The sequence below is a fragment of the Solanum tuberosum genome, unplaced genomic scaffold (assembly GCF_000226075.1).
Source record: "Solanum tuberosum cultivar DM 1-3 516 R44 unplaced genomic scaffold, SolTub_3.0 scf00482, whole genome shotgun sequence".
Lineage (NCBI taxonomy): Eukaryota > Viridiplantae > Streptophyta > Magnoliopsida > Solanales > Solanaceae > Solanum > Solanum tuberosum.
The window spans coordinates 65961-84095 of record NW_006239402.1 but is presented as its reverse complement, the minus strand read 5'-3'; the positions used below and the strand labels follow the sequence as shown (position 1 = coordinate 84095).

The 18135-nt window shown below is 32.7% G+C and overlaps 4 protein-coding genes and 1 pseudogene across 5 annotated transcripts; all 5 read right to left on the bottom strand.

Annotated features, from left to right (window-relative positions):
• Nucleotides 1-4834: 4834 nt before the first annotated feature.
• LOC102605838 (1-aminocyclopropane-1-carboxylate oxidase 5-like) lies at nucleotides 4835-8780 on the bottom strand. 2 transcript variants are annotated; one of them, XM_015303830.1, is made up of 4 exons: nucleotides 7930-7967; nucleotides 6467-6770; nucleotides 5526-5847; nucleotides 4835-5181 (listed from the first exon to the last, which is right to left on the bottom strand). In XM_015303830.1, the coding sequence occupies exons 2-4, from the start codon at nucleotides 6667-6669 to the stop codon at nucleotides 4897-4899; spliced, it is 810 nt and encodes a 269-aa protein (XP_015159316.1). In that variant the 5' UTR covers nucleotides 6670-6770; nucleotides 7930-7967; the 3' UTR covers nucleotides 4835-4896. The 2 variants fall into 2 exon arrangements, with proteins under 2 accessions (XP_015159316.1, XP_006364232.1); XM_006364170.2 differs by lacking the exons at nucleotides 4835-5181; nucleotides 5526-5847; nucleotides 6467-6770 and adding exons at nucleotides 7360-7837; nucleotides 8351-8780 and having other exon boundaries at nucleotides 7930-8251.
• A 1070-nt stretch (nucleotides 8781-9850) lies between these two features.
• On the bottom strand, nucleotides 9851-17913 carry LOC102605160 (1-aminocyclopropane-1-carboxylate oxidase 5-like; annotated as a pseudogene).
• Nucleotides 9959-11398, bottom strand: LOC102588329 (1-aminocyclopropane-1-carboxylate oxidase 5-like). The gene is made up of 3 exons (XM_015303829.1): nucleotides 10908-11398; nucleotides 10486-10807; nucleotides 9959-10398 (listed from the first exon to the last, which is right to left on the bottom strand). The coding sequence occupies exons 1-3, from the start codon at nucleotides 11240-11242 to the stop codon at nucleotides 10129-10131; spliced, it is 927 nt and encodes a 308-aa protein (XP_015159315.1). The 5' UTR covers nucleotides 11243-11398; the 3' UTR covers nucleotides 9959-10128.
• On the bottom strand, nucleotides 11794-13303 carry LOC102588659 (1-aminocyclopropane-1-carboxylate oxidase 5-like). Its single transcript, XM_006364121.2, has 3 exons — nucleotides 12851-13303; nucleotides 12377-12698; nucleotides 11794-12273 (listed from the first exon to the last, which is right to left on the bottom strand). The coding sequence occupies exons 1-3, from the start codon at nucleotides 13186-13188 to the stop codon at nucleotides 12007-12009; spliced, it is 927 nt and encodes a 308-aa protein (XP_006364183.1). The 5' UTR covers nucleotides 13189-13303; the 3' UTR covers nucleotides 11794-12006.
• LOC102605496 (1-aminocyclopropane-1-carboxylate oxidase 5-like) lies at nucleotides 14176-15424 on the bottom strand. Its single transcript, XM_006364169.2, has 3 exons — nucleotides 15012-15424; nucleotides 14611-14932; nucleotides 14176-14537 (listed from the first exon to the last, which is right to left on the bottom strand). The coding sequence occupies exons 1-3, from the start codon at nucleotides 15347-15349 to the stop codon at nucleotides 14265-14267; spliced, it is 933 nt and encodes a 310-aa protein (XP_006364231.1). The 5' UTR covers nucleotides 15350-15424; the 3' UTR covers nucleotides 14176-14264.
• Nucleotides 17914-18135: the final 222 nt, after the last annotated feature.

The window sequence follows — 18135 nt, the reverse complement described above, 5'->3', positions numbered from 1 at the left end:
GTTTTGGCTATTTGTAGTCTCATCGATCGTGCGATATTTCACCTCGACAGAAACATACGTACAAAATTGTCTTAAGATAATAATTATAACAACTGATGCATATACTATGTTTTCAACATATTTTTTTGTTTTAATTATTCAAAAAAGTGATTTTTGAATCTAGAGGTAATAAATTAAAAATGTGTATAATGTACTATAGTAGTTTCTGAATCTTGTGATTTTAAATTTATCATGCAAAATATTTGGATTGTCAATTTTTTATTAATATAAAAAAGGAAAATATAAACACTTAAATGAGACAGAAGATATAGTAATATTTACATTCTCTGGAAGCAGGATTAGAGGAGGAGGGCCCTCCTCACAATGCTTGTTGGACGAGTTACCAATCATTGAACTGCTACCTCAACTAAGAGGTGTGTATATTTGAAATAATATTGTTTTGAAACAATATGTTAGAAATAATAAATAAAATAATAATTTTATTATATTTTTTTATAAATTTATTATTTTGGGTATACACGTAAAAAAATAATAAGAATAAATTGGAGATTAAGTGATAAACTATCTCTTGATTTTTTTTTAACTTGACAAGTAAAAATAGAAGTTAATTTTTAATATAACATACAAGTAAAAATGAATGAAGAGAGTAATATTCTAATCTATATATAAATTTAAGTGCGCCTAAAATTATTTTTGACTTTTCAGGGTGTTCAATTAAATCTCTTTCATAAAGAAAATCAAATAAAAAGTATATGTACTTGTTAAATTTCCTGTGATGTTTTAACAAAGAATAAGCCCATTGTGTTTTAACATTATATTTTTGAAAATTTGTCAATAGTTTATGTATGTCTCTTCTTTATTTAAAAATGTGGGGTAGGGAGAAAGGGGATTTATATCAGTGTATAGCTAGGGTCCATTTAGTGCTGAATTTGGTGTAGTGAAAACGGTTAAATTAGTTTGTCCAAACCTATAATCTATCTTTTGATGCTAAACCCAAAAAAAAAAAAAAAGGCGCAGGGAAACAAATTAGTGCTTTACAAAATAAAAGGCACAATCTGCATATTCATAGTCCCACTAAGCCCATTTAATTTTGTTTAAAGCAGACCAACTGATCTTATACATCATCATTGATCCTCTTTTCTTTATGTGGATTTACTTTATTTAATTTTTATCATATACTATTATTATTATTATTATTATATACAATGCGCCAACCTGTTTAAAGATCTTACCACTGCTAGCTTCAACTATATCTATAATTAAAGTGTCAGAGATATGATGAACATCATATTAAAACATTAGCCCGTACAAAATTATGTGATTTAATTTATTTCTCTAGCTATTTGTTTTTTAAAGAGTGGAGAATATTTTAAAATTAAGAGTTGTTGATATTCTTTGGTCATATATTATGATTTTATTTATTTATATAGTTCTGAAACAGAAATTGAAGCATATATCTTTTAGCTAGCCCCAAATCACAGTGGAGGAAAAAAAGGGACTATTCGGGAGCTAAAAGGTACTATATAAAATAGTATTATTGTGGAATAGATATACTTTGAAAGAACTTGATTTTTACATGAAAATGAAAGTATTTGAAGTGATTAATGTAAAATAAAAAATGATCTTAATTTACAGTCAACTAAGCAAGACTATTAAGAACTTGTATGGAAGTTGATTTGATTGTCCTAACTATGATGAAATATTTTCAAAATGTACTTTTATTTGTTTCCTTTTTATTCATTCAATTTTGATAAGTTCTATAATCTTACAAGTTAGTGGCACCAAAAAAAATTTATCGGGAGGGAATTAACAATAGCTAAGAACCTCACAGTCTTGGATGTGAATCATGTGATAATAATTATCAAACATAAATCTGTGATAAGATTCCAAAAGGATATCATATAACTATGAAATGATCAATTGACTCGAAGTCATTTTCTTTTATCTTTTGGTTAGTGAAGTCATTTTTCATTGCCTTTTAGTATGCTGTTTTCATCCAAAATTCCAAAAGTCACCACGTAAGAATATCTTATCCAAACGATCTTCACATAAACCAATCAAAATACAACACATAAGAAAACCACGACAAGCAGAAAAATATGGAGAAAAACACTTTCACGGAATAAGCTACACTTGTCATCATATATTTAAATTCAATATTATTTATTTAAACAGAACCCACTAAGTTTTTTTTCTTTAAATATTTTTCTAAATTCTTAAGAGAAAGGAATTATCAGTTAGAAAATTGAACAATGACCGTTAAAGTAAAAAAATTAGATAATTAATTAATTAAATTATTTGAATATTTGCATTAAAATTTTGGACCAGATGATCTTATAATGAATTTTGGAAAAAATTCACATTGAAGAATAAAACGCTTCCCGACTCCTGATAAAGACGAATATTAGGTTAGCTTGATGAGAAGACGATTTTTTTATTGTCGGTTGCATGATTAAGGAAAGAATGATGGACACAAATGGAGATGATAATAATAAAAGCAAAATATGATTGACACATTTTATTTTAATTTTAGAGGGAAAAAAGAGAACACGTCATCAGAATAAGGAAAAGGAGACACAAGGATTGAGAAAGCTCCTATCCTGTTTAAAGAAAAGTCAAGAGAAAATGCAATTTGCCAATTGAGTGCTTACTATTATAATATATGATGCTGACATCAAATTTGTAGATATTTACCCAAACATATATTAGACTATATTATACTCATAATAATAACACTCCTTCCTATTTTTTGGGCAACCAGAAGAAATCCCAGCTTATCTCTTGACTATTATTTCATTTTGGAACTTTAAAGCGTAAATCTTACGTTTTAATGTATATGATATTATTTAATTGAATAAAAAATGTAAAAAGAAATAATTTTAAGATTCACAATGAAATTCATTTTACTTTTGAATATTAGTTTAAAATTTACTTGAGTTGAGGTTTATCGGGAACAGTGACGGTATGCGTATATCTCACCCTTTCCAGACTTCATTCATGTGATTACATTGAATGTGTGTGTGTCAAAAAAGTATTTTTTATCTCATTTACATATATCTGTATCGAAAATATTTGACAGTAATCAGTGGCGGAGACACCTTTGTTCGAATCATTGAAAAATTATATTGTGTAAATTGGTAAACTTTTTTTTTTATTCTTATTTATGTGTGTACTTTATATCAAGTCATTTTGGGTTCTTTTTTGTGTGTGGTTGGTTATTCTGTTATAATTTGGCAATCCTCGGTGAAAATCCTGCCTCCGCCAATGATTCAAATTCTACCTGTGTGAACTCAACTATGTGTGTTTTGCATAAATGGTTTAAAGTACAGATTGAAGTTCATAAAATGTGAGAGTTGTGGTAGGTTAATCATGACTAATCTAAATTTTGTATTATAATGAATCTGTTAGGAGTAATAATTATAATTAATCATTGATTTATTCGCTTTACAGTTATTTGGCTGCAAAGAGTGAGTCTGATCACTATATGAGAGAGCTGAAAAGGGAGGAAGAAGAGATCATCTCTGTACCAGATACAGGTATAACTTCTCAATTCTCATAACACGCGCATGATTTTATCCAAGCGGTGTAACGTCTTCATCACAATTGAGCTAGTATATACGAGTGTAGATTCAAGGTCATGTAGGTTTAATAAGGTTTACTTTGTGTTATTTTTCAAGTGATATTGTATACATAAATATTTAACGAAAAAGTTTAGTGAATTGATATGAGATGACACCACTTGAAGCAATGTGTGTCCCCGTCTGTCTATCACTGATTGATCGACACTAGTGTTATGCTTTGTCGACTTCTTGTTTGTTGTTATTTCATTATTGTTTACAGTCCATTGAAAAGAAGAATCCCCTGTTCATACATTAAGGGTGGCATAGCTTTGTTAAAGCACATTTACATTTTTTGTGCTGATGGTGTGGAGACGAGGAAGAAAGCGTGGATATATATATATATATATATATATATATATATATATATATATATATGTGGCTTTAAATTTATCATTCAAAAATAAAATAAAAATAATTTTTTAGATATAAACTGTGACAGTTTTTATGGATAAATATAATTAAAACGAAAAATGTGTCGGATAACTCAGATGTGTATCCAATGAGTAATAAGCTATTGATATGTAAATGTTTGGGATTAGACCATGTATATGTGTTTATCTATCAAATAGGTATAAATAATAGATTTTGAGCCGAGTAAATTTGATAAAGGTAGTTGAATTACAAATCTGTTAATAGCATAATTTGAGATTTTCTTTTAGTTTTCCATCTGATGTCCAACATTTTCAACAATAAAAAAAAGTCATTTCCAAAAAATTGATTCAAAACCTCTAATTAAAAAATAAAAGAATCCCTATAATCCTACCAAAACCATATTTATACATAAATTGAGACATTGATATCAATGAATCTCTCATTACTGTATGAAGAAGGTTAAAAATAATGCAAAATTAATTGGTGCTTTATTTATTTATGTATAAGGGGATAATTTTCACACAACCATCTTTCTATGATCAGAAATATAGATGCACACAACTAACTATCTTAAGCATTTTTGTCATTGGACAGTGAATACCTTAGACCAATTAATCTTGTTTACATGTAAAATTTGAAACTCCACGATAATAATGACTATTTTTCCGAAACAAGATTGAAAAGTTATTTCTACTCTCGTACATCCATTAGAAGTGGACCTGGACGCTTGTCCAATCCAACCCTCTTGGGCTGTACGTTCATATACTCAACTTGAATTTAGTCCATAAAGAGGACGAAAGATAACTTGGCCCAAAAAACATGTCAAGACTAGGGGAAACATGTCTACAAATTAAGAAAGTTTATATTTAAAATGAGGGGGAACAATGATTGATAAAACATACATTTAATGATTCTCTATTGATTTAGTGAGTGAAAAATGAGATAAACCAAGATCTTCTTCAAGTCCAGCAGCACGTTTGAGCTTATTTTCGTTGCGTTTTTGCAAATAATCACTGTAAATGAATCCCTGATAATTTGGTTTCTCATCAATTTGCTTAGTGAAATAGGGAAGGGGTTCAAGCCATTTCCCCCCTGATACATTATAGAAGAATGAAAATGAATTTCTTGATCTCCCATTGGGTCTCATCACCCTATGATTTGGACTTTTGTATTTGTCATTCGTCAGCACCTTCAACAAAAAAATAAGAAAAAATAAACATCATACGAAAAAATAATATAATTATATTTTTAGTGTAATCATCTACTATATGAAACTCAATGGTTAGACTAATTCAGATTCGTGACATGTAGGACTCATTTAAGAGTGTTGGAAAAAGTTGTTGAGTCGGGTCCACCAATAAAGGATACTAGTAGCCTGTAACTCCTCAAGTTATGGTTGTTGCAGATCAGCTTCTGCAAATACAAGACTCGAACTCAAGATCTCTGGTTATGGGTAGAGCCATCCCATCACATTCCTCGGCTGTGTAAATACTAAATGATACTTATATAATATAGTAAGTATATTTTTTTTACCTGAAGAACAATACCAATGTTAACAACAAGGGCACCTTTATTGGGGGTTACTGGGATCCATTTACCATCCTTTTGAACTTCAAGCCCTCCAACTTCATCTTGTAACACAAATGTTATACATCCAACATCTCTATGTGAATTTATTCCCATTTTCTCATTCTCTGTTGCTGGTACATAATACAATGCTGTCAACACATCAGAATTTCTCTCATTGTTAAATTCTTGAAGAGTACTTGGAGGCAGACCCAAGGATTCACTAAGGATGCTTTCTAAAATTGCACCGATCTTTGTGAATTGATTGAATAAATCTCCCATTACTTCTCTGAAACATTGAATAAACAATACTAATTAATATGTCAACGGCTATTCGTTCAACTTGAAGGACAAGTTTCTTTCTGTTTATTTTAAGTGATCAGCTTTTCATGCCCTACAAAGGTGATGATTTGTGTTCTATACATTAGATTAATAGATAAATACGCAATCATTCACTCATATAAAATAGTTAAACGGGATTTAAAATTAACTAGCCCTTAATCATTCACTCAAATAAAAATAGTTAAATGTATGGGATTTATAATTAAATAGCCCTTAATCATTTCTGTTCTGCCCCATATGGCCATATAAATAATATTCATTTTCTGTCATAAATTTTTAAAGATGTAAAGGTTCTCAACAAATAATTTAGTACAAGAATCATTAGATAGCAGAGAATATGAAAACTTGGATGAATCTGTTGGAGAAGTTCGATAGCTATTTTGGCAAAAATGAGATAACTAGAAGTGTGATTTTAAGTTCAATATTTACACAATCAGATCACTCAAAAAGGTAATGACAAGTAAACTCTATGACGAATATTAATTGATCAAACAAGACTAATCGTGTCAAAACTTTTTTATGCATTTAACTTAAATCATTCTAATATTAAGATATATATAACTAACCGGAGTTGTGGATGATTGGCAGGAAAAACATTGAAGGTGGATCCGGGGTGAAGCATAACCAAGTACTCTGCAAATTCATAAGACGGATTTGGTTTTCTGTTATAGCCTGCAGGAAAAGGCGCCCCTGGCAATGGAGAGCAGTTCATTTTCTCTTCAACAGGACACTCAAAAAAGGACTTTGATAGTTTTAAGGCGCGGCTCATAAGGTCCAAAGGCACCCCATGATTGATTATTTGGAAGAAGCCATATCGACTACATGCTTCGTGTATCACTTCTCTTGCCTTTCTCTCGCCATCTTCATCTCCTAGAAAGAACGGGGAGAGATCAACTATTGGCATCAGTGAATTAGCCATGTTGATTTACAACATTCAATATGGCTAAGAAAAATCTTATTAGTACAAGATTACAAACAAAATGGTGGCTTTTTAAGTACTTATCTAGATACGTGTGTTTCTGGTTGATGGTTAACATTATAAAAAAGGATAAGTATGGTTACAGATTAATTAAATCAAATAATTTAACTCCCCATAGAAAAGGGACATAACGACGTCACATGGATCCTTCAATTCATATAACTTCACGTGATTTCACCACACATTACTATTATAATTTGCGTTGTGTTGTTAGATCTTAATTAGTACTCTTTATCATTTGTCTGATATTATTTTTAGCATTATCAAAGATTTGTTCAGAGAAAATCTCAATACTCTAGATTCCCATATAACTTTAATATGGAGTTAAATTTTATAAAACAGAAGCATTGGTATCTAAAACAAGAGTAAACAATATGAATGAGTACTTGACGTTATTCTGAAAAGAAAAAAAAGGAAAGCAAGAAAACAAAATCTGCAGTATCCGCAATTTGAATATTTTGAACATACAGCAGCAATACATAGCTATAAATTGAGGATTCCTCTTCATAGAATCAGGCTTGTGCGTGAAAGACATGTTTAACATACTTAAGAAAATAACTGTGTGCCCTCTAACAATTTAAATTTTTAATTGAGATGGTCGCACACTTCAACATATATATTAGGAGTGATGTAATACATCTTTATTTCCATAATATAGATAAAACTTTTCACTACATAGACGTCTTCTCTAATTAGAAATTGAGTAGTGGGTTATATGGATGAGATCTTCAGGTCTATCTGGTGGATTACTCCTGTTTTTGATTCTCAGCTGATGATATTCTTCAAACAGGAATCCTCTGTACTTTGGCGACTCTCCAATTTCCTCTGTAAATTGTGGTAATGGCTCAACCCACTTGGCTCCTTGCACGTTATAGAAGAACGCGTACGAGTAACGGTCTGTTTCACTTGGGCTCACTGCTCTGTGAGTTGCACTCTTGAATTTATTGTTACTTAGCACCTTTATGTCAACAACATATATAAAAAAAGTTTTTAAAATTTGGGATAATGGTACGTAACTGTGCAATTAACCAAGAGTGAAATTATAAATACCTGAATGACATCACCAATGTTAACAACTAGTTTGTTTTTGGAAGGCGCTATGGATATCCACTGGTCATCTTTGTGCACCTGAAGGCCTCCGATTTCATCCTGGTAGAGAATAGTGAAGCAGCCAGGATCTTCATGTGCAGGTTTTCCTGTGTTGTCATCTTCTGTCGCTGGAAAGTAGTGGAGGCCCATCAATGAGTCCCGAGAACGATCATTTCTGTAGTTTGATAGGAAGTCAGGAGGGAGTCCAAGACACTCACTTATGATTCCTTCCAACACAACTCCTAATTTTGTGAACTGGGAAATCATATCATCCAATACTTGCCTAACAATATCAAAACATATTTATTAGGCAACATTCTGAAAATGCAAAAAACTAGAAACAACTAATTTGAGTTGCAATCAAGAGAGAATATATTAGTACTTGAAATGAGGTAGTTTGTTGGGGCAGACATCCACGACAGAGAATGGAAAACGAAACACCAAGTTCTCAACTGAATTCTTTGTGCTTTTTAAATAATTATCAGAAGGTACCGCGAGTTTTTCTTCATCAGAACAAGCAAAGAAATTCTTATACATATCCATGGTTTGGCTCAACAACTCCAAAGGAATTCCATGATTCACAATTTGGAAGAAACCAAAGTTAACACAAGCTTCTCTAATTTGCTCAATAGCCTTCGTTTTCCCTTCTCCATTTTCATCTGATCTAAAAAATGGAGAAACATCAATTGTTGGAATATCAAAACTAGCCATGATATTTTTCTTAATTCTCTTCACTCTTCTTAGTCTTATATTTGGATTTTCTTTTGAGTTTAATTTATAAGCATTTTCTGATCTTACAAGTTAGTGGTACCAAAAAAGATATTTACAAGGAAGAAATTAAGTAGAGCTAAGAACCTCATAGTCTTGGGCATAGTGGGACTCTCTATCTTAAGTAGATATCAATCGTCATTGAATATTATTAACATAAATTTGACATGACAAAATAAATTATTTTTTATGTCATCTTATAAACATAAACCCCATAGTTAATAAACAAAAATTAAAAAAAACCATTATGCTTCTCTTTCTTTATATTTCTCCCAAAATTAAATTCTTACCTAAAAAAAAGGCTCTTTAATGCTATTCATCTTGAAAGTCTTCTTAGGGATGAAGCTTTGGGGACCCCATTATTATTTTTGAAGTTCCCTTGTGTGCGCCTTAGTAACGTTACAAGCAGACATAGTGAGAACTTTTTTTATTAGAACAATTTTATACTAAAACGGCAATACTTTTCCAGTGGGGAATGCCCCTCAACCCCTGTAATGAACTTATGTTTTTTCTTTCTCCTTTAGTCTATTGAAATCCTTGTTTAACTCCAAAAAATTAAGTCATTCTTAAACAACGGATTCCTTCATTATTTGGTGTGATTAAAATGTTATTTTCTTGCCTCGTCTTTCTCTCGCCATCTTCATCTCCTAGAAAGAACGGGGAGTGATCAATTATTGGAATCAGTGAATTATCCATGTTGACTTTTAAAGAACCTTATTACTTACAACATTCAATATTGCTAAGACAAATCTTATTAGTACAAGATTACACACAAAAAATTGATTTCCATTATTAAAAAGGACAAGTATAGTTACATATTAATTAACTCAAATAATTTAACTCCCCATAGAAAAAGGGACTGGATCCTTCAATTTATCAACTTCACGTGATTTCACCTCATTTTACTATTATAATTTACAGATTAATCTAAATTAGTACTCTTTCTCATTTGTCTGAAGTATTTTTTTAGCAGTATCAAGGATTTGTTCATAAGAAAATCTCAATAATCTGGATTCCATATAGCTTTAATAGGGAGTTAGATTTTATAAAACAGATGCATTGTCAACAAAAGTAAACAATATGAAGGAGTAGTAGTACTTGACGTTATTCGGAAAAGAAAAGAAACAAGATCTGCAATTTGATTATTTTGAATCAGTAACAACAAGCAGCAGCAAGACACATAGATATAAATTGAGGATTCCTATTCAATAAATCAGACTTGTACGGTGAAAGACGTGTTTAACATAATTTAGAAAATAAATGTGTGCTCATTTAAATTATTAAATGAGGTGGTCACACACTTTGACATACATATTAGGAGTGACGTAATACATATTATTGGTATGTTTCTTTCCATATAGAGAGAACTTTTCATTAGATAAAACTTGTCCTCTAATTAGAAATTGAGTAGTGTGTTATATGGATGAGATCTTCAGGTCTAGCTGGTGGATGACTCCTGTTTCTGAATCTCAACTGATGATATTCTTCAAACACGAATCCTCTGTACTTGGGCGACTCTCCAATTTCCTTTGTAAATTGTGGTAATGGCTCAACCCACTTGTCTCCGTGCACATTATAGAAGAACACGTACGAGTAACGGTTTGTTTCACTTGATCTCACCACTTTGTGAGTTGCACTCTTGAATTTATTGTTGCTTAGCACCTTTTTATATGTCAACAACATAAGAAGTTAAAATTTTGGGATAATGGTAAATGTGAAATCTATAACCAAGAGTGGAATTATAAATGCCTGAATGACATCACCAATGTTAACAACTAGTTTGTTTTTGGAAGGCGCTATGGATATCCACTGGTCATCTTTGTGCACCTGAAGGCCTCCGATTTCATCCTGGTAGAGAATAGTGAAGCAGCCAGGATCTTCATGTGCAGGTTTTCCTGTGTTGTCATCTTCTGTCGCTGGAAAGTAGTGGAGGCCCATCAATGAGTCCCGAGAACGATCATTTCTGTAGTTTGATAGGAAGTCAGGAGGGAGTCCAAGACACTCACTTATGATTCCTTCCAACACAACTCCTAATTTTGTGAAATGGGAAACCATCTCCTCCAATACTTTCCTAAGAATATCACATGCAAATTAAAATGTTAGTTCTTATTGGAAACACCATAACAGAGGATCAGCAGTTAATTTGAGGGATAATATAGCGGAAACATTACTTGAAATGAGGTGCAATGCTGCGGCAGTTATTGAAGCCAGAGAACGGAAAACGAAACCACAAGTGCTCAAAAGTATCAGCTGAATTCGGTGTGCTTTTTAAATAATTATCAGGTACCGACAGCTTTTCTTCATCCGAACAGGCAAAGAAAGTTTTGTACATATCGATGGTTCTACTCAACAAGTCTGAAGGAATTCCGTGATTCACAATCTGAAAGAAACCATAGTTAACGCAAGCTTCTTTAATTTGCTCCATAGCCTTCTTTTTCCCTTCTTCATTTTCCTCTGATTTAAAAAATGGAGAAACATCAATTGTTGGAATATCAAAACTTGCCATATTGATGTTTTCCTTAATTTTCTCTTCAATGTCGTTCTTCGTCTTATATTTGGATGTTCTTTTGAGTTTATTTTATAAGCATTTTCTGGTGTTGAAGTTAGTTAAATTTGGCATCTCTTCATTTCTCCAAGTTCTTATTTGGACAAGAGATTCAAGTGATTAAATCTCAACCATTAATTTAGATTTATGACATGTGTTCTTTTTGTTTTTTTTGGTCGCTGGATGTCATTTTCCATTGCCTGTCTGTTCATGTCTTGATCCAAAATTCCAAAAGCCAAAAAATTTAAAAAAATTCAAAAGCCAGTAAGCATATCTTATCGAATCAAGGTAACCAATTATCAAAATACAACAGATCAGCAAACTCTGATCCAAAATTCCAAAACCAATAAAAAATCATAATGTGCCTGCCCACCTGATCGGCAAATTAATAGCCTTTTGTTTTCTTATTTTTAATGTTATTAGCCATTAGGTAATATGCATTGGTGTCTAAAACTAGAGTAAACAATATGAAAGGAGTACTTGACATTATTCAGAAAAGAAAAAAGGAAAGAAACAAACAAGTCTGCAATTTGATTATTTTAAATCAGTAACAACAAACAGTGCATTGAGGATTCCTCTTCAAAGAATCAGGCTTGTACGATCAAAGACGTGTTAACATAATTAAGAAAATAATTGTGTCCCCAGTAACAGTTTAAATGAGATAATCACACACTTTGACATACATATTAATGCTATGTTTCTTTCCATATAGACTTGTCCTCTAATTAGAAAATTGAGTAGTGGGTTATATTGAATTGATCTTCAGGTCTAGCTGGTGGATGAGTCTCGTCTCTCTGTCTCAACTGCACATATTCTTTAAAGAGGAATCCTCTGTACTTGGGCGATTCTCCAATTTCCTTGGTGCATTGTGGTAATGGCTCAACCCACTTGTCTCCTTGCACGTTATAGAAGAAAGCACACGAGTAACGGTTTGTTTCTCTTGGTCTGATCACCCTGTGCGATGCACTCTTGAATTTATTGTTGCTTAGCACCTTTTTAATATGTCAACACAAAATAAAAATGTTGACTCCTCGAAAATTTTGGGAAAATGATAACTGTGACATCAAACTCTTGGAATAACCAAACTATAATTACCTGAATGACATCACCAATATTAACTACTAGTTTGTCTTTCGAAGGCGCTATGGGAATCCACTGTTCATCTTTGTGAACCTGAAGACCTCCGACTTCAGCCTGGTAGAGAATGGTGATGCAGCCAGGATCTTTGTGTGCGGATTTTCCTACGTTCTCAGCTTCTGTCGCTGGACTGTAGTGGATGCCGAGCAAGAAATCCCTAGCCTGATCATTTCTGTAGTTTGCTAGGAAGTTAGGAGGGAGGCCCAGACACTCACTTATGATTCTCCCCAATACAAATCCTAATTTTGTGAAATGCGAAGCCATCTCCTCCAATACTTGCCTAAGAATATCAAAACATATTTATTTCACAAACAACATTCCTACCTTATCATTTAAGTGAAATCACCATAACAGGGAATCACTTAAACTAGAAACAATTTCCAATCAAAAGAGAATAGGGCTATAAACGGAAATAAATTAGTAAAATATTACTTGAAATGAGGTGGATTTTCGGGGCAGACATTGAAGCCGGAGGATGAAAGATGAAACAATAGCTGCTCATAAGTCCCAGCTGATTTCTTTGTGCTTTTGAAATAAGTATCAGAAGGTACCGATAGTTTTTCTTCATCTGAAGAAGCAAAGAAAGTCTTGTACATATCCATGATTCTGCTCAACAACTCCAAAGGAATTCCGTGATTCGCAATTTGGAAGAAACCATAGTTAACACAAGCTTCTCTCATTTGTTCAATAGACTTCTTTTTCCCTTCTTCATTTTCCTCTGATCTAATAAATGGAGAAACATCAATTGTTGGAATATCAAAATTAGCCATGTTGATTCTCTTGACTCTCAATGATGTTCTTAACCTCTTTATAAAGCAAAACTGAAGTCAACTATTGATTTTCTGTTTCTGGATTGCTAGCTTTGTCATAATTTTTTAAAAAACTCAAAAATTAAGTCATATGTGCCCTTAATATTTCATTTACCACTTTAATCTTAAAAAGTTTATATCTATTAGACATAAAATAATAAATTGTGTACACATAGCAGGTGGACCAATGAAATGATAACATGAAGCGCTTGGATCCAATTTTTAAAAAACTCTAATTAAATTTAACAAAAGAATAAATTATTATTTTTTAAATTAATGCCTCTCACCTCCCGTCTTCTTCTTAAACTGTATGACGATATTAATTGATAATTTGGTAAAAATAGTCAAATCCATATCGACAACATGCTTCGTTTATCAATTCTCTCATAGTTTTCATCTCTTAATCTTAGAAAGAAAGGGGAGATACCTAGTATTTTTATTATTTTATTTTAGTTTAAATTTTTCAGCTTTATTGATATGAAAGAGAACAATTACATCACTCATTTGGACCTAATGTCCAAATCCAATTAACAAATAAGCATATAAACAAGATAGGGCCCATTTCGGGCAAGTTCCCGAATTCCTTCCCTATAAAACTTTCCTTAAGCTTAGGGTTTCGTAAAGTGTCACTTTCCTAATCTTCTCTACCGCCACTAAATATGGTTAAGGACTAATCCAATCAAATAATTTAACTCCCTTTGCCGAACCATAGAAAGGGACAAACTAAAGTAAACAATATGAAGGAGTAGTACTTGACCGACGTGTTATTCGGAGAAGAAATAAGATGTGCAGTATTTCAAATTGACAGCAGCAAGACACATAGAGGATTCTATGAATCAGGCTTGTACGTGTTTAACATAATTAATAAAATAATTGTATGCTCTTTAACAATTTAAAATTTTAACAAGAGTAAACAATATGAAAGGAGTAGTTGACGTTATTCGGAAAAGAAAAAAAGAAAGAAAGAAAGAAAACAACAACTGCATACACATATTATTTTTCTTGCTATGTTTCTTGCCATATAAAGAGAAAACATTTCATGACATAGAAATTGAGTAGTGTGTTATATGGATGAGATCTTGAGGTCTAGCTGGTGGATGAGTCATGTTTTTGATTCTCAACTGCATATATTCTCCGAAGAGGAATCCTCTGTACTTGGGCGACTCTCCAATTTCCTCTGTAAACTGTGGTAATGGCTCAACCCACTTGTCTCCTTGCACGTTATAGAAGAAAGTGCACGAGTAACGGTTTGCTTCTCTTGGTCTCACCACTCTGTGAGTTGCACTCTTGAATCTATTGTTGCTTAGCACCTTCGACATAAAAGAAAAGATTCTTCAAATTTTTGGATGATAACTGTGAGCAGCGGTGCGGAACAATAATTACCTGAATAACATCTCCAATGTTAACAACTAGTTTGTCTTTGGAAGGCGCTATGGGTATCCACTGGTCATCTTTGTGCACCTCAAGGCCTCCGATTTCATCCTGGTAGACAACGGTGAAGCAGCCAGGATCTTCGTGTGCAGTTTTTCCTGTGTTGTCGTTTTCTGTAGCTGGAAAGTAGTGGAGGCCGATCAAGGTATCCCGAGACTCATCATTTTTATAGTTTGTTAGGAAGTTAGGAGGGAGCCCCACACACTCACTTATGATTCCTTCCAACACAACTCCTAATTTTTTGAAATGCGAAGCCATCTCCTCCAATAATTCCCTAAGGCAAAAAAACATATTTATTTCACAAACAACTGCAATTTCAGATACAATATACCGTAAATAAAATAAAGAATTACTTGAAATGAGGTGGATTTTTGGGGCAGACATTGACGACAGAGGATGAAAGACGAAACACAAAATGCTCATAAGTCTCAGCTGGATTCTGTGTGCTTTTGAAATAATTATTAGGTACCAACAGTTTTTCTTCATCTGAAGAAGCAAAAAAAGTCTTATACATATCCATCGTTCTGCTCAACAACTCCAAAGGAATTTCGTGATTCGCAATCTGGAAGAAACCATAGTTAATACAAGCTTCTTTCATTTGCTCAAAAGCCTTCTTTTTCCCTTCTTCATTTCCCTCTGATCTATAAAACGGAGAAACATCAATTGTTGGAATATCAAAACTAGCTATCATGTCTTCCTTAATTTTCTCCACTCTCAATAGACAAGTATCAATTATTCACTCAAATAAAATAGTTAAGAAGAATTTAAAATTAATTAGCCCCTAATCATTTCTGTTCTGCCCCATATGGCCATATAAATAATACTTGAATTTCTGGAAAGCTCTGACATAAATTTAAAAGGCATAATACACAAATGTGTCTTTTAATTTAGCTTCGGTTGATAACTGTCCAACTTTGAATGTACACAGGTAGACACTTAAACTAATTAAAAAATTAAACAAGAATACACGTTCATCCTATGTGGCATATTACACATATAGAACGCCATGTAGGATGTGAATTGCCACATATATAGGATGCCTAAAATTAAACAACGGTGTCAGCGAACCACTGAACATGGGCAAAGTACACTAGATCAGAGGTGTTGAGATATATACTATTAACCATGCGTTTGGATATAGTATTTATTATAGGCTAATTATTTATTAAGTTTTATAGATTATATGTTCATTTATGGTGTCTTTTTACTTATATAGTAGATGATTTAGAGTCCGTTTGGATTGACTTAAAAAATAGCCATGTGGACTTGCAATAGTACTCGTGCAACCAAGATGTTGATAAAAATCAATCAATAATTTGGTTTTGTGAGATGGCTAAGATAAATCTTAGGCATAATACATAAACACGACCCTTAACTTGGCTTCAGCGGACAACTATGCCCTCCAACTTTGAGTGTGCACAAATAGACACTTAAACTACAAAATAGAACAAGTAGACACATGTGTCCTACGTGACATAATACACGTAGGCCGTCACGTTGGACACAAAAATTGCCATGTAGGGTGCCATGTAGGACGAATGTGTTTATTTGTCAATTTTATAAGAAAAGTTTAAGTGTCTACTTGTGTACACCCAAAGTTAAAGGTAATAGTTGTCCGCTGACGTCAAGTCAAAGGTCATGTTTATGTAATATACCTAAATCTTATTAGCACAAGATTACACATAAGTATGGTTAAATATTAATCATATCAAATAATTTAACTCCCTTTGCAGAACCATGGAAAGGGACAAACTAGAGTAAACAATATGAAGGAGTAGTACTTGACGTTATTCGGAAAAGAAAGAAACAAGATCGCAGTATCTGCAATTTGAGTATTTTAAATTAGTAACGACAAACAGCTGTAGCACAGATAGATATAAATTGAAAAGACGTGTTAAACATAATTAAGAAATAACAGTCATGTGCTGCCTAACAATTTAAATTTTTAATTGAGATGGTCACGATACATATTCAACATACATATTATTGCTATGTTTCTTTCCATATAGAGAGAACTTTTCATTAGATAAAACTTGTCCTCTAATTAGAAATTGAGTAGTGGGTTATATGGATGAGATCTTCAGGTCTATCTGGTGGATTACTCCTGTTTTTGATTCTCAGCTGATGATATTCTTCAAACAGGAATCCTCTGTACTTTGGCGACTCTCCAATTTCCTCTGTAAATTGTGGTAATGGCTCAACCCACTTGGCTCCTTGCACATTATAGAAGAACGCGTACGAGTAACGGTCTGTTTCACTTGGGCTCACTGCTCTGTGAGTTGCACTCTTGAATTTATTGTTGCTTAGGACCTTTTTTATTTATGTCAATAACATTAAAAAAAAAAAAAAGTTAAAATTTTGGGATAGTGGTAAATGTGAAATCTATAACCAACCAAGAGTGGAGTTATAAGTACCTGAATGACATCACCAATGTTAACAATTAGTTTGTGTTTGGAAGGCGCTATGGGAATCCAGTGGTCATCTTTAAGCACCTCAAGGCCTTTAACTTCATCCTGGTAGAGAATGGTGAAGAAGCCAAGATCTTCATGTGGAGGTTTTCCAATGTTGTCATCACTGGTAAATAGTGGAGTCCGAGCAACGAATCCCCAGACCGATCATTTCTGTAGTTTGGTAGGAAGTCAGGAGGGAGGCCAAGACACTCACTTATGATTCCTTCCAACACAACTCCTAATTTTGTGAACTGGGAAATCATATCATCCAATACTTGCCTAACAATATCAAAACATATTTATTAGGCAACATTCTGAAAATGCAAAAAACTAGAAACAACTAATTTGAGTTGCAATCAAGAGAGAATATATTAGTACTTGAAATGAGGTAGTTTGTTGGGGCAGACATCCACGACAGAGAATGGAAAACGAAACACCAAGTTCTCAACTGAATTCTTTGTGCTTTTTAAATAATTATCAGAAGGTACCGCGAGTTTTTCTTCATCAGAACAAGCAAAGAAATTCTTATACATATCCATGGTTTGGCTCAACAACTCCAAAGGAATTCCATGATTCACAATTTGGAAGAAACCAAAGTTAACACAAGCTTCTCTAATTTGCTCAATAGCCTTCGTTTTCCCTTCTCCATTTTCATCTGATCTAAAAAATGGAGAAACATCAATTGTTGGAATATCAAAACTAGCCATGATATTTTTCTTAATTCTCTTCACTCTTCTTAGTCTTATATTTGGATTTTCTTTTGAGTTTAATTTATAAGCATTTTCTGATCTTACAAAATGTGGTACAGAAAATGATATTTACAAGGAAGAAATTAAGTGGAGCTAAGAACCTCATAGTCTTGGGCATAGTGGGACTCTCTATCTTAAGTAGATATCAATCGTCATTGAATATTATTAACATAAATTTGACATGACAAAATAAATTATTTTTTATGTCATCTTATAAACATAAACCCCATAGTTAATAAACAAAAATTTTAAAAAACCATTATGCTTCTCCTTTCTTT